The 15,981-nt window shown below is 34.3% G+C and overlaps 1 protein-coding gene across 2 annotated transcripts in view; it reads right to left on the bottom strand.

The window, feature by feature from the left end:
• The window catches only part of LOC102118731 (UDP-glucuronosyltransferase 2A2), a 56,775-nt gene extending 40,794 nt beyond the window's left edge, over positions 1-15,981 (bottom strand). Inside the window, exons 1-2 of one of the 2 annotated variants that reach the window (XM_045392536.2) lie at positions 15,213-15,972; positions 6,457-7,086 (exon numbers count right to left, since the gene is read on the bottom strand). In XM_045392536.2, the coding sequence (XP_045248471.1) occupies positions 6,457-7,086; positions 15,213-15,927 (1,345 nt within the window). In that variant the 5' untranslated portion in view covers positions 15,928-15,972. Of the gene's footprint in view, positions 1-6,456; positions 7,087-15,212 lie in introns of both variants that reach the window. The other variant, XM_045392534.2, reaches the window with a different exon arrangement.

Below are 15,981 nucleotides of genomic sequence, written 5' to 3'. Positions count from 1 at the left end.
TTTCCCACAACTAGGGAAATTATTTTTTAGTTTATGTACAGCACCTTTCAGAGTCAAAATTGAGTTGCTGATGATGCCAGTACACCCACATTATGATTTCTTTGAAACATCCAGTGGCTTCATCATTTAGGCCAAAAGAGTACAATCTCATTGAGGACAATTTCTATTTATGACCAACTAAAAACAGGCAGGTGGCAAACTTTTTAAGCATGACAACAGTAAATATGGAAATCAGCCTTAGTGAATATATTTTTAAAAATAATTAACTGACCGGGCGTGGTGACTCACGCCTGTAATCCCAGCACTTTTGGAGGCAGAGGCAGGCAGATCACGAGGTCAGGAGTTCGAGACTAGCTTGGCCAACATAGTGAAACCCCGTCTCTACTAAAAATACAACAATTAGCCAGACATGGTGACGGGAGCCTGTAATCCCAGCTACTCAGGAGGCTGAGGCAGGAAAATCGCTTGAACCCGGGAGGCAGGGGTTGCAGTGAGCCGAGATCGCACCATTGTACTCCAGCCCGAGCAACAGTGTAAGACTAGGTCAAAAAAAAAAAAAAAGTAACTATATTTAAGACAACTTTTTATTTTTAATCAAGGAATACGTTATGCACTAGAGATTCTTGATGGCTTACAAACCGGACATGGGTGACAATTTAATCTTGATGTTAAAGTCAAAATGATAAGAGAATGTAGTAAAAAGTTCACCAAAGAAAACTAAAAGAGAGTAAGAATGAAGAATTAAAACTAAGAGGTGGGAGTTATTCAGCCTAAGTATCCGAAAAGGTCTGGGTAGTGGCCTTGTTAGAAAGGAATCCCAGAGAATGATTGATATGTTAGTTACACACATAACATATCTGATGAAACAAATCACACTGTACACTTTATGTACTTTTTATCACATAAAAACTATACCTTAATAAAAACAATACAGATCAACAAAATGGTTACAATGAAAATAAATAACAAAGAGAACAATATCAAGTGTGATGACAATGGAGAACAGCTGGAACCCTAGTATATGGCTAGTAGGTTTACTAGTGTGTATAACCGTTTGGGAAACTAAATTTTAATGGTATCTATGACCTGTCAATTCCACTCTCAAGAATATATCCAACAGTATAGCATACATGTATTCACCAATATTAGGTACAAGAATGTTCAAAGCAGTGTTCATCATAAAGTGGCAAAACCAAAATATCCTAAATGTCAATCAGCAGTAGAATGGATAAATAAAATGCAATATATTAATTCAATATAGACTCCATATAGCTATAAGAATGAACACAACATATCTACATGCAACAACTTATATGAATTTCAAAAACATAATATTAATCAAAATAAGAAAAAATACAAAGGAGTACATAATGTGTGATTCATCTATATAACGTTTAAACTCAAGGAAAATTGATATATGGTATTAGAAGCCAAGAAAGTGTTTACCCTTAGATAGGAGCTGTAGGGATTGATAAGCAGAAGAAGGAGGAGTTAGGGATTGCATTCATGTTTTGTGTAATTAATTTGAGTGCTGGTTGCAAGGGTGGGGTTATTTCGTGAAACTTCAATGAGCTATAAAGTTTAGGATTAATGTTTTACAGAAAGATTACACAAAATTTTAAAAACCCGGCCGTGTGCAGTGGCTCACGCCTGTAATCCCAGCACTTTGGGAGGCCGAGGCGGGCGAATCACGAGTTCAGGAGATCTAGACCATCCTGCCTAACACGGTGAAACCCCGTCTCTACTAAAAATACAAAAAATTAGCCGTGCATGGTGGCGGATGCCTGTAGTCCCAGCTACTCGGGAGGCTGAGGCAGGAGAATGGCGTGAACCCGGGAACCGGCGCTTGCAGTGAGCCGAGATCTCTCCACTGCGCTACAGCGGGGGCGACAGAGCGAGACTCCATCTCAAAAAACAAACAAAACAAAACAACGACAACAACCCACAACACTGATCGCAGGAAAGCTACATATAAGAAGGAACTGGAAGGCTTCTGTGAGGAAAGATTAACAGAAAGCTCCAAGTTTTCCAGAGAAAGAGTGGGAAGTAGGGTATGAGAATTAGAGTTGGGATAGGAAATGAAGAGAACCAATAAATAAAACACTGTGCCCAGAAAAGAAACTATAGATGAAATACAAATAATACATTACTGTGATTAATCTAGTTCAGTTCCAGACAAGTTGGTTAGAGGGGGAAGGTTAAGAGGCTATTTTTTTCTTAAGTTAATTGGGGTTCATTCCAAAAATAAAAAGTTGATTTAACAACTGATAATCACTTTATATATTTTACCATATTGGCAGAACAAAGAGAAGAAAAATATAATAATTTCAACAGACACAGAAAAACATTTGATAAAATTCATCATCCTTTCACGATGATATTTGAACTAAAAAGAAAAAGGGAGATTCCTCAATCTAATAAGAGGTATCTAAAATTAGCCTAGAGCAAACATCGCACTTAATGGTAAACAATGAATGATTTTCCATTGACATCTAGAATGAGACAAAAGGCCCATTACCCTCATTTTTATCTTATATTGTGCGGGAGTGTCTCATTAACTGTTAGATTTGTTTTCTTCATGGGCTGGGGTAAGGTAACATTAGATCTAAGAATCCATCTGAAATTTATCAGCAGGAAATGCTTGAGGGGATGGATACTCCAGACTTCAGGATGTGCTTATTTTACATTGCAGGCCTATACCAAAACATCGCATGTACCCCCTAAATATATACTACTATGTACCCACAAAAAAGTTTAAAAATAAAAATAAATTTAAAAAGAGGAGTAAGGATTAAAGTTCAGATTTAAATTAAATATTAAAAGTCAAAAAATAAAAACGAATAAATAAAATATATCAGCAGGGAAAGAGAGCCCAACATAGTACTGACAGTGAAAACGAAATTATACCAGCCAAGTGTCATATAGCTTATTACTGGGCTTTCTGCTCTCTTGATCTACAGGGCGCTGGGATGGATGGAGACAGACTGGAAACCCAAAAGACCCATGCAAAATGGAGTCATCCAGTTTCCAGTTGCCTTACCTGTCTAACCATTTTCACTACAGTGTTCAAGGGCTTAACCTTTCTATTGCTGCAGCAAAGGCTAGTCTCAAATTCTACAGTGAGAACTATCTATGTGCTGTACAGCAGATCTCTTAGAAGTTGAGGAAGAAATAAGGTTCAGAGGCCAGGCGCGTTGGCTCAAGCATGTAATCCCAGCAATTTGTGAGGCCAAAGCGGGTGGATCACTTGAGGTCAGGAATTTGAGACTAGCCTGGCCAACACAGTGAAACCTCGTCTCTCCTACAAATACAAAAATTAGCTTGTCCTGGTGGCATGTCTGTAATCCCAACTACATTGGAGGCTGAGGCAGGAGAATCACTTGAACCTGGGAAGCAGAGGTTGCAGTGAGCCAAGATCCGCCACTGCACTCCAGCCTGGGCAACAGAGTGAGAGTCCATCTCAAAAAAGAATTTTAAAAATAAAAAAGAGAGAGAGAAAGAAATAAGATTCAGTTAAATTTGATAGTGCCATGCGGAACACTTGGCCTGCCCAAAATTTATTAATAGATTTGCTTCTGGATATGAGTAGCAATGATTTTCATAATTCCTGATATCCCTGTTCCCTTAGCTATTAAAGGTATTTTGAAAATGTTAATTGTTTTACTCATTTCATCTGTCACAGTTAAGACTTCCTCACTGATATAGAAAACAAGTGTCTTAACTGGTGCAATCAAATGTATCCTTGTACTTATTCCGATGTCCTTCAAGACAGAGTTTTTCTTTGTCACAATTTAACATGTCATTTCTCTAGTCTATTTTTCCTACACAGAACTGAAGAACAACTACTGTAATGGAAACTCTACAAAAATTTGACATGTTGATAGCTTTCCTGTGGTCAAACAGAATTATGTAAAATTGTGTATCTGCCCTCTTTCAATATCAGTTTACAGTTAGCAGGTGTTCTTAATGCTTTGAGAATGTGATGGCAAACAAAACACAAAATGTGGTTTTACCAGTTCTTCACAGTATACCTTAATTTGAAATAAAATATTCAAGGCAGTTATTTGTTGTTCAGATATGTTTAGTAACATAAGAAGCATGAAGGATTTCAGTAAATAGGATATTTAATTTCTGAAATGATAGAATTTCTGAACCTAGATTATTATTCTGTAAAGGTGAGAAGTTGGGAACTTGCTGTTTTACAAAGTCTTTTTCACATTTATCTAATTGTTTATGGCTTCCTTTGAGAAGGAAGGTTTAGTACATACCAGAAACCATTTATTTTTTGCAGATTTTTTTGGCTACTTTCCATTTACAGAGCCCTATGGTCATGTAACTAGGGTTTTACCATTGCAGGCTTCCTAAGTAGTTTGGTGTAAATAATATTTAATATAAGTTTAATTCTTTATAATTGATATGGAATAGTCACAAATGATGCCATATGATCCTCCTAACGAGTATACTGAAATTTTTAACCCTATTTTAAGGAAGAGAAAGCATTGTGACTCAAAAGTTTCAGCTACTTGTCTGAGATCACAGTTAGCAAGTGGAATCGGAACCTGGAGCCACACTTATTTTTCAGGATCCTTCACCTTCTTACTTTTTGTATGTCTCTTATTTAAGGTGTATAGATTGTTAACTCATTCAGTAACTATAATAATCACTATCCAATACGTACCTGGCTAGTGACAATTATCATAGAACACATTTCAAATGTCTTGAAACATACTCATGTGAATCATACACCTAAATTAAAAGAAAAATGTGGTTTGAAGGCATACAAAATCTGAAAGCCAGAAAAAAAAGGAAATCTGGTTAGATTATGCCTTAAAGGAACTTTAAAAACACAGAATTATAAAATTTTAATTACCTCATCTTCAAAAATAAACTCAAATTTTATTTACTTGCATATGTTTTTTATGTGGTATATTTAATATCTTTCCTCCAGACAAATTCTATGAAAAAGTTGAAAAGTTTTTGATAAAAAATTATTGCAAGAGTTTTGCAATATCAAGAGGAGAAAAAAGAGACACACAAATACCACTTGTGAAAGATGAGAGTAAGATCAAGTGAGTTGATGAGCATTCTTGTGTGTATGGCTTGCCACAGGTCTTTATACTTGTTCTTACCTACTCCTAAAAGGCTTTTCCTCCAGGGATCTTATGAATTCTCACTTTCACTTCCCTCAGGTCTTTGGCCTGATGTCGTTCTTTCATTTGATACTTTCTCTGCCTGCTCTATTTAAATATGCAACCTCACTCTAAGAACTATCTGTTCTTCTTACTTTATTACATAGCATATATCACAGGTTAACATCCACATATTTTATATATTTATTTTATTTATTGGTTGTCTCCTCTCATTAGAATGTAAGTTCCATGAGATAGAGTAGATAATTTGATCTGCTTTGCTTATTGTTGTATTCCTACCACTTAGCCAATTTGTAGGAACTAGGTTGGCATTCAACAAATACTTTTTTTTTACACAAAGAAAACAAGAGAGAATGAACTAAGAAAAGTAAAAATGGAAGGCAGGCAGGCAAGAAGGCAGGAAGGAAGCAAGGAAGGAACGAAGAAAGGAACGAAGGAAGGAACGAAGGAAGGAAAGAAGGAAAAATGGAAGGACCAAGGGGAGTGAGGGAGAAAGAAAGGGAAGTCAAAAGGTATGTAAAAAGCCTTTCACATTACCTCTGCAAGAAAGTACCAGTGGTAGCATCATCTTTTAATTCGTGCTATTAATTAGTGTCCCAAGTACTAAGAGATCTGGAGGCAAAACCATTCAAGAGAGAAGGAAATAAAAATAGGGAGGCTCATAAAAGTCAGGAAAAATAAGTAATATAAACAATCAATCAGGACTGGCCTTGATGGTTAATATTATCGTGCTTGATTCTCATAAGGAATGCTTCATGAAAGGAAATGTGAGGCTGGCCACAGGATAGACAGAAGTTAATTTGAGACATGGTGCCCAAGTACCCAGAGAAGTGTAAAGACAGACAGTGAGAACTAGAGTAGAGTGTAAACTCTGGTTTTCTATTGCCTGATTCTATGCTTTTCAAAGCTTTCTGCAGACAAAGAAAATAATGAAGGACAAAGGAGGGACAGTAAGTCATGCATCACCTCAAAAATATTTGCCAGGGTATTTTTGAGTAGTGTTATAATGTATCCTAATACAGGCACTTTCATTTATATTTTGAAATTGATTTATACATTGAAAAGCTATTACCTAAATAGACACAAAGTTGTTTGCATTAAGAGAAAATAGCATACATATTAAATCCACCATTTCATTTTTAAGGATTTGTTCAAAGAGAATAATCAGGGAGTTGTTTATACAGAGATATTAGAAGTCCATTATCTTCAGCTCAGCATATGCAGTGGAATGGAAATCTTTTGCCGTACAACAATAAGCACAAATAAGGGATGTGGAGTCATTAAAAAGAGAAAATTTTAAACTTACCTAAAATTTTGCTATAGTATGAATTCCATTCTCCCCAGTAGGACTGAAATATATAGTCTTGCAGAGAATAAGATATCATATTTTTAATCCTTTCACCAAAAGTCATCTGGTCAGTGAGCTCTGACAAGGCTGCCGGTACATAGGAGACCGGTGCTGGGATTTTCCCACAGTGTCTCTCCACTGTTGATGCTGGAGAGAACCTCAATGTGTACACAAATGGAATTCCTAATTTCAGAGCAATGAGATCACCACAGATTGTTACTGGGTCTGCTACTAACACTTCAAAACCACCTTTCTGAAGTCTTTCCATTAACTTGGGGTTGTTTAGTACACCATCACAGATTTGCATATTAATTTGAAAGAAAGTGTCTAGAAGGTTTCCTAGTTCTTTGTAGAAAGCCCATATTGTGAGAGGAGTTGGTCTATGGTCAATCCACAGCATTATCATATGCTCAATTAAGGAATCTACATTGCTCTTCTTGTAGGAAACAGGTATCACTTCAAAATTCACAGGAGAATCAGGATTGGAGTTGATGAATAGAGTTGCTGATGAAGCCAGTACAGTCACATTGTGATTTCTTTGAATCAACTCTTCTAGAATAATCTTAATATTTAACCAATGGCTACCATCTGTAGGCCAAATTAACACATTCCCACTTAGAGCAATTTCAGTCAGAGTCAAGTTAAAAACCAGCATCTGGACAAACTTCTTAGGCATGGTGAAATCCATTATGGAAACCATCCTACTGTAGGTCCTTCAAGATGTAAAAAAACAAAACAAACAAAAAAACTTCAAAGTACATCTAGGTCAATTTCTAAATAAAATAATACTTAATGCGATGGTTACACTCAGTTATGGGTCAACTGATCTTCAGATTAAAATAGAATATAATTCAAATTCCTATATGCACTAACATAATTATTTCAATAACAGAAATAAAATTTGGTTAAAGAAAAGGAGGCAGGGGTGTTATAAACCTACAATCTGTATATTCTGGGATAATAACTATGATTTATAAAATACATCTTTAATATAATACATGTTTCGCAAAATTGATTAAACAACTTTCTCTCAGAGGAAGTTTGCTCAAAGATTTCAAGGTGTTTTAGATTATATGGATTACAGAGCAAAATACTATGCATTTGATATAGAATAGCTTTCTTCTCCATAAAGCCAATTGATCATTGTCTCCTATGCCTTTGTTACAGGGAATTTTTCAGTTTCTTCCATATGACACAAATGAAGAAGATATGGCCTGGTACTCCAAAGAAGCACAGACTTTGTTATTCAGAGAAGTTAGGTAGATACTGGAGTTCAATAGACTCAGATTCAAATATTGTCCTTTTATAAGAATTCTGACCTCAGGGAATTATCGAGACCCTCCCATTCTAAGTTTTCTCAAAGAAAAATGAGAGGTAATGACATTAATTTGTTGTATTACTTTGTGGATTAACAATAGTATCTGTAAAGCTACTGTTCCTTCTTGGTACAGAGCAAGGGTTTAGTAATGTTAAAGGTTTAATAAATTTGTCTAAAGATTGATGAGGAAATCCATGGGCCGGCTGCAGAATGACTGGCTAGACTTGGATATAACAATATCAGATATGGATATAGTGTTGCAATTCTTAGTGAATTCCAAACTGAATAGTAGCAATTACGTAAGAATTCCGTCTTGAAATCGTTAGAGGCCACCATTAAAACGAGAAATATGAACAAATAAAGTGATTAAAAGGATAATAATCAAAAATTAAGATTAGAAAATAAGTGATGTATTTTAAATTTATATTCAGTTGCCCTTAAATCATGTAATTTCAGGCCCTTGAATAACAAAAGAACCAGGAGGGCAGAGAACAGGAAAGACAAGAGAGAGAAGTGATGGTTTTAGAATTTTTGCATTTATGTCCTTTCAAGAGTAAGCCTCAATTTGAATATAGTGGCAGTACCTTAAAAATTAATTAGATTTTGAAACCAGGCAGCCAGAGAAGAGTGTAAATAATCTTAATGATCTTCAAAATAAGCCCAGGAAAAGGGGATTAAAAAATCTTCATAAAGAAATCTGTTGCTGTCAAACTTTCAGTAAAAAGTAAAGAAAACACAGCATTATAGAAAACATGAAAGTCTATCTATAAAATACTTAGATTTGTTCAAAAGTTGAGTTACATGTAAGGAAAATATAATAATTAATTAGGGATTACTCACAAATGTAGCTACAATAGTACATAAAAGCTTATCAAAATATGCTTCAAAATCTCGATACATATAGATATTCCTAAATTACCGAGAGTAAGGGGAAAATTATGATTTTAGTCAACTTCCACTTTTAAGTAATATCTGCAGGGCGATAAAATATTTATCTAATTTAGTGAAGAACAATAAAATGTATATAATGCTTTTAATTTGAATTGATTATCCTATTATTTACTAAATAAAACAACATTTTATTTAGTAAAATGTATATAATGCCATTAGCCTGAATTGATAATCCGCAAAACAACATTCTGGTATGAAAATATTTTTCCACTAAAGACGTGCCCTTGCCTGAAAGTCTTCTCTTCCTAAGTGCTTCCAGAACATTGCACCTGATGGCTAGGATTCAACTCTGCTGGCTCTTTTTTCATTGTCTCCCCAAGGCCAGAAAAGCCAGGAAACCAGTTTTCATACTCTTTTGGGTATGAGTGATTCAGTTTTATTTGAGTTTCTTGATTTTTATTAACCTAATTCTCTAAAAGCTTAAATTTAGATGTACTTTTAGTTTTGCTTTGTTTTGCTAAACAGAAACTGCGTATATTCTAGCACTTTGCTTTTTACCTCAGAGTGGAGTCTAATATCAAATGATTCACCACATTCTGAATTGTAACTAAGCAAGTTACTTAGCCTCCTCATTTACCAAATGATGAGAACAATGGCACCTATTTCCTATAGTTTTGGGTATGGTGTGACACAATGCAGGTAAATTATTCAGAACAGCACCTGGACTCCATAAGTGATAGCTACCCATGATGTTTTAGGGAGAGAATCTTATTTTTTAAATGATCAAATAAATCAGATCTCATTAACTTGACCCTTCTCTACTCTTTCTCTCCTCCTACAGTGACAGACTGGAGAATCTAGGGTTTGGTGCAGAATTTCTCAAACACTGAAAGTTTCCCCACAAGGCAGTCCCTCTCAGTCTTTCGGCAGAACACAAGTGACAGGTTATTAACAATGCAAAGAGTACCAAAGTTTACAAATTACTTATTTTAAGAAATATAGGCATATAAAACTCAAGATTATATCCACACAAATTATAATTTCCATATTTCCTTTTCTTCTAATACCTTTTCATTAGTGGGAGCAAAAAAGATAGAGTGATCACTATCTCCAAGAATTTCCAATGTCCCAACTTCAATTACATCTCCAATGTAATGCCTGTGGCTATCATTCAGCTTATGGGTCATTGCAGAAAAGGGAATGATAGTAGAAAGTTTTTCAAAGATTCTAACCAATCAAGAGTAATGTAAATTAAAACAGAAGAAGAATAACGGAAAAAAGGAAGGAGAGAAGAAAGCAAAGGAATAATTAGTAAGAAAGAGAAAAATAAAAAAAAAGGAAGACTTAAGTAGAAATGTATTATTCTACAGGAAAAGATTCCAGTGCATTTTTTCTTCTTTAAAATTACTGCTGAAAATCAAGCATCCTGGAAGTATACACATTTCATGTTTCATTTCTAGCACTTTATTTTATATTAATTACTCATGCTCAGGGAGTCCGGAGTTCATGCAAAGATCTAGATACTATGATCATTCTTTTTGAAAATCTAGATTTCTTATTTAATAGACTTGCAAAAAAGTCTGTTATTATAGATGACATTCATCTTAGAGATTATTCACCTAATTATTCATATATAATGTTATGTATTTTTACATGTTATACACCTCTAATATAGAGAGATTATTCACAAAAAAACCTTGCTTTTACAGTGGTCAAAGGGTAAAGTGCTGCTGGTAACAATATGTAATGCTTATGGATTATAAGTATTTTTAGTGACAAAAAATGTTATGTTTTTCTCCCCTTAAATGTGCCCCAGTTTTGGTGTTTTTTTTTTTTCTTTTTAAATAAAAGTGAAAATGAAATTTACCTGGTTCCATTTTTTAAAATGCATGAAAATTCAAAAAATTTTTAATGTATACATTAGAAACTGTGGAACCTGTTACCTCCTTTCAGTTAGAAGTGGCTTATAAAGCTCTCTTAACGCCAAAGATATATCCCTAGACAACCCTCCCCAGACAACAGAATCGCATGATGACCTACCCCTTAATGAATAGTAGGTTACCTAGTGATACAATGGCCCAATTGTGTTCATTTGACAAATCAAAAATAGGCAAGAAATAGAATAGCACATTTTAAAAGCTAAACACATTGAAAAGAAGAAAAGTATCCAAGAAAAATTTAACCTAAAATATTCTGAACAGTTCATAGATTTGCACCTGAAATTTAAAAAGAAGAAAAAACAATTTCTAGAACTAGGAAATATGACATCAAAGCTTTGATATGAGAAAGATTTTCATTTGAATACTATTTTCTCATAATTTAACATGTTTGATATTTCCAAGTCTCAACATTCTTTTCTGTGTTACAACTTTTTTCTTGCAATGAACTGCAATAGTTCAAGGATTGAGAGAAAATATATGTAAATCACTTATCACAGTGGCTAGTGCATAGAAAGATATTAATATATACTGCTATCACTATTATGATATCCATCCGTTTGAGCTAAATTCCCATGATCTGAAATAAAATGAGTAATTTTACATTATAAATATCCAATTTCTACCAATTATCAGAGATTAAGGACTCACTCTGAGCTTCTTGTTGCATTCCACTGCAGAGAAGTAAACTTAGGGACTTGTTCTATTTATTTACTCAGGTGAGACTGTTCGAGGTCTAAGTGGATATAAATTTGTTACAATGATTTGATTAACGAATTTTAAGTAAATGTGGAACATCAATTCAAATTACAAATTGGAAAGGAGTTATTTTTACAAGTCAGTTCCATTTATCATTCTCCTTTCTCATTCTACATCCACAAAGTCTTGCACAGAAATAAGTTACTCTGTCATGTCAATACTTCTTACCTCGTCTTTTAAATATGACTGTTCATGTTCCTGGCATCAGTAAGAATATTGTGTTTTAATAAAGACAAACTTAAGTAGTCATTCTAAGTCAAAAGCGGGTAATTTGATCAGAAACATGATATATCAAAATCAGAGGATAAGAACATCTTTAGAAATCTGCATTATATTCCTCTGAACAAATTGTTAAGAAAGATTAGCCTCATGTATTAAGACTGAAAGAATAGTGTGCTTTTATTACCAGTATTTACTTACAGGCAAAATAAAATGGAACATGTGATTCTGAGACTGCCAGCCTAGGTAAAGTAAACTGTCAGATAACTTCACAAATAAAGAGATTAGTAATCATGAGAATTAGAATTCCAAGGTTGATGATGAGGAGTTGACAAAACTGAAGCGGTAGGATTGAAAATATAAACATAAATTGTGACCAAGAGACTGTCTATGTACATTCCGCTCTTACCTGAACTGAGATGCTGCACTTACTCCGATGTCCCTTTTAGTTTACCACATATATGAGGATATGAAGGATATTTTGCCATCTTGACAGTTTCATTGCTTCATAAAACTTCAATTTTTTTCTCCTCTCTCTTTTAAGATCTAGTTTCAGCCATAAGATGTTTCCCATTCATTTTTATCTCTATAGGACACTTGAAGGTTCATCTATAATCATCGTAGCAAAGTTTGTATTCTCTGAATAAGAGAATAACTAGTTTTTCTTTTACTTCTCAAGAGATAAAGATCTGTTTTTGAATTTTAGGCCAATTACTTAACACACCCAGAGGAGTTTATGACTTTTGCTATCGGTGTTAATTATAACTGGCTTACCAGCTTTTGATAATAATCATTCACATGGCTGTAGTATCTCATGTCTTCATTCACATACCAACCTATGCATATTTATTTTGATTGATATAGGTCAACTTTACAGTTTTTTTAGAACAGAGGTCTGTAGAAATGAAACTAACGTATCAGTAAGCATCACTACACAGAAATCTCACTTTCTTCTTTTGCCAACATTCATGTAACCCACTGTTTTACCTAGTACACTTTGTCATCTTTAAATTATTTTCAATAGCATGTAGGATGTTCATTCATTAGCTAGTAACCATTTCTAGGCCTTACAAGCTCTGCTTAGCAAACATTACAGTCTCTGCAGTCTGTGCATTATTACTTTGTTATCAATAAATGAATGCACATAAATTAATGTGCCAATGTTACTAATGAGAAACTACAGCCTCAGAACTTAATAACAGCTAGGAAGAGTAAGGAGAGGGAGGATGAAGAGAGGTTGATTAATGGGTACAAATAGACAGTTGAGCCCAGTCTTTGATAAACCTGTTGTACATTTCAAAATTGCTAGATGATAATTTGAATGTTCCTGTTATCAAGAAAAGATGGATATTTAAGGTGACAGATATCCCAATTATCCTCATTTGATCTTTACATATTGTATGTATCAAAATAGCACATGTATCCCCAAAATATGTACATCTATCATGTATCAATAAGATAAAAAATCTTAGAGAAATATAACTTATCAAATTTGAAAAACATTCCTCCTCTATCTGATTATCATTGGGTTTATGTCTGCATTTGTAAGGTTTAGCAAGAAAGCAAAGTAAACATTAAATATATAATACTTCACCCTACATACAAAGTATCAGCTGCAACTGTGTATTGTGAAATAATTTTACCTGCCTGGGAAGAAAATCATGTTTAGAATATGTAAATGTATTGCTTGAGTTCAAATATTTTGATTGTTGACAATTTCAGAAATATGTTATGTATGAAAGCAGAAAAATAGCAGGTGACCTGCATGCAATAAGATAGCAGAAAACATGGAAACTAGATTACCATAAGAGAGATAAAAGTATATATGTGTCATCTTTATTTAGATGACACTTCAATCTCTAACCCAGGAGATTACCTCTGAGATCTCACCCCTTATATCCAGCTGCTTATTGGATTTTGCTAAATATTCCCCAAAGTGTCACATACACAACATGTCCAAAATTCAATACAGTATCCATTTTTATTCTCCCATATTCACTGTCATGGCTGATTGGGCCACCCTATTCTAAATCCTTTCAGATGTAAACTAATTTAGTCCTTTTAGTAGCCTTGTCAGAGATGACATAAATGAGGTTCAGGTGCAAGGAGACTGAATTACTTTTCAAAGCTACAGACGGCTATGTGGATGTTGTCTGTAAGCTCCTGCTATCCTAATTGTGTTGCTATGTAGTCTCATACTGCACTATTTTCCTCCATTTATTCGCCACTTGTGTAGGGCAGGCTCTTACCATGTCTTTCCTAGAGTGATAACTTAGTCTAGTCTCACACCTCTCAACTCTACCGCCACATCAGTCCAAGTGTTTTATATAAAATGAAAATCAGGTCATAATATTTCCCTTTAGATGGTTCTCAATTGCTTATTAGATTAAGATGTTTTTCGAATGATGTACAGGAGACTTTTAAATATTCATTGAATTCATTCACTCATTCTTGTGGTTTCAACGTCATTAGCATCTTCCCCCATGCCTCCCTACCTTACACTTGAACCTTCAGCAATACTAAATTATCGGAAATACCCATCGCACCTGTGCTGTTTTGTCTTCAACTTTGAGCATGCTTTTTCTTTCCCCGTTCTTACTTTGCAGGAAAACTCACATTCAGTATTTTAAAGTATCCTTATGCATCACCTGAACTCTGAAGTTTTTCAAAATAACACACTCTGTCTGTCAACATAATACCTAACTCCTCTACATTTTGTAATTGGTACATATTTCCATATTTACGTAATTCACATAATAAATATTCCTTTTAATGTCTGATTTATCTGTTTGTGAAATCCTTGAACCGATGGACTTTATTTTAGTCTTCCTATCTAAAAGAGTGCTTAGTAAAGAGTAAGAAATCTATAATTAATGAGGAATAAATGATAAAATTCAAAAGCAAAAAAATGGACAAAGCCTGTTTGATTTTTAGACAAATATGTTCATAAATATATCAACACGATCAATATAGGCTTTTTGATGTTAGTACCATTGATTACATTTTTATTTATCAGGTAAACACCATATCACACTTAAGCAAGTTAAATAAGCTTAGCATGGATAAATCATCCAGATCAATGGTTTTAGTTCACACCTTACAATTAAAGGTGATAAAGCCTTAATGTATTTTGTTTCTTTATGAGCCTTAATATTTATTAAATGATGATCAGAGATTATCAACATACATGTATGCTCTTAAACATGCATAATAATGTCTGTATTAATAATAGGCTTGTGGAAAGTTTAACATTTTCTGGCTTTCTCCACACATCCCTGTAGTTTCTAGGCAATTTCTATTTTGAGCATAATATCTACATAAGATACAGCCTGACTTTTAGACTAAAGTATTTGTCACTATATTTTATCCTTAAAAGAACTAAATTGATATCTTTAAGTCCACGCAATTAGAAAACAACACACTGTACTTCTGAAGTACAATGTCTTTTATCTTCTTTTGTGCAGTGATAGTAATACATAGTATATCAATACTTGGAATTAAAAAAGAGTAGACATAGAGAAATAAAGAAGGGGCTCCACAAAGTTCTGTTTTTTCAAATTCAAGTAATAGAAACAAAATTTGTTACATACCTAAAGCTTTACTATAGTATGAATCCCAGGATTTCCAAAGAGTTTCAAACATGTAGTCCTGTAGGTGGTAGGAGATGAAATTTCTTATTCTGTCAGTGAAAGACATTTGGTCGGTGAGTTCTGATAAAACAGCAGGAACATAGGAAGGTGGGTATGGTACCTTCCCACAGTGCTTTTCCACTGTTGAGGCTGGAGAAAACCTCAAGGAGTACATAAATGGAATTCCAAGTTTTAAAGCTACTATATCGCCACAAGGAAATACTGGATCTGACACCAGGACTTCAAACTTGCTTTTCTTTAGCTTTTCCATCAGCTGTTGGTTTTTAAGAACACCATCACAGATCTCCCGAGACACTATATGGAAGTTCTTGATTGCTTTGGCCATCTTCTGATAGAATCTCCAAATGGTTGAAGGAGATGGTCTATTTTCCAGCCATGTCAAAACGATGTCGTTGATTACTCCTTCGATTCTTTCTTTGCCAAAGGGCACCTTATATATTTCAAATGTCAGAGATGAGTTAGAGGTTGGTGTGATGAAAAGTGCACCCGAGGCAACTAGGACAGTCACATTATGCTCTTTTTTAATGAGCTCATCTATAATTATCTTAACATTTAGCCAATGACTACCTTCCATTGGCCAAATCAAAACATTTCCACCAAGAGTGGTTCCTATGAGACTTATCTGAAGGGAGAACAGGAGAAGGTTGTTTAACATGATGTGGCTTGATGCAGAAGATTTGATGAGATGTGAAGCAAAACTTTTTCTCTG

Source organism: Macaca fascicularis, chromosome 5, assembly GCF_037993035.2.
Source record: "Macaca fascicularis isolate 582-1 chromosome 5, T2T-MFA8v1.1".
NCBI classification, from domain to species: domain Eukaryota; kingdom Metazoa; phylum Chordata; class Mammalia; order Primates; family Cercopithecidae; genus Macaca; species Macaca fascicularis.
Note: the sequence above shows the minus strand (reverse complement) of the source record. Positions and strands in the feature narration are given on the sequence as shown.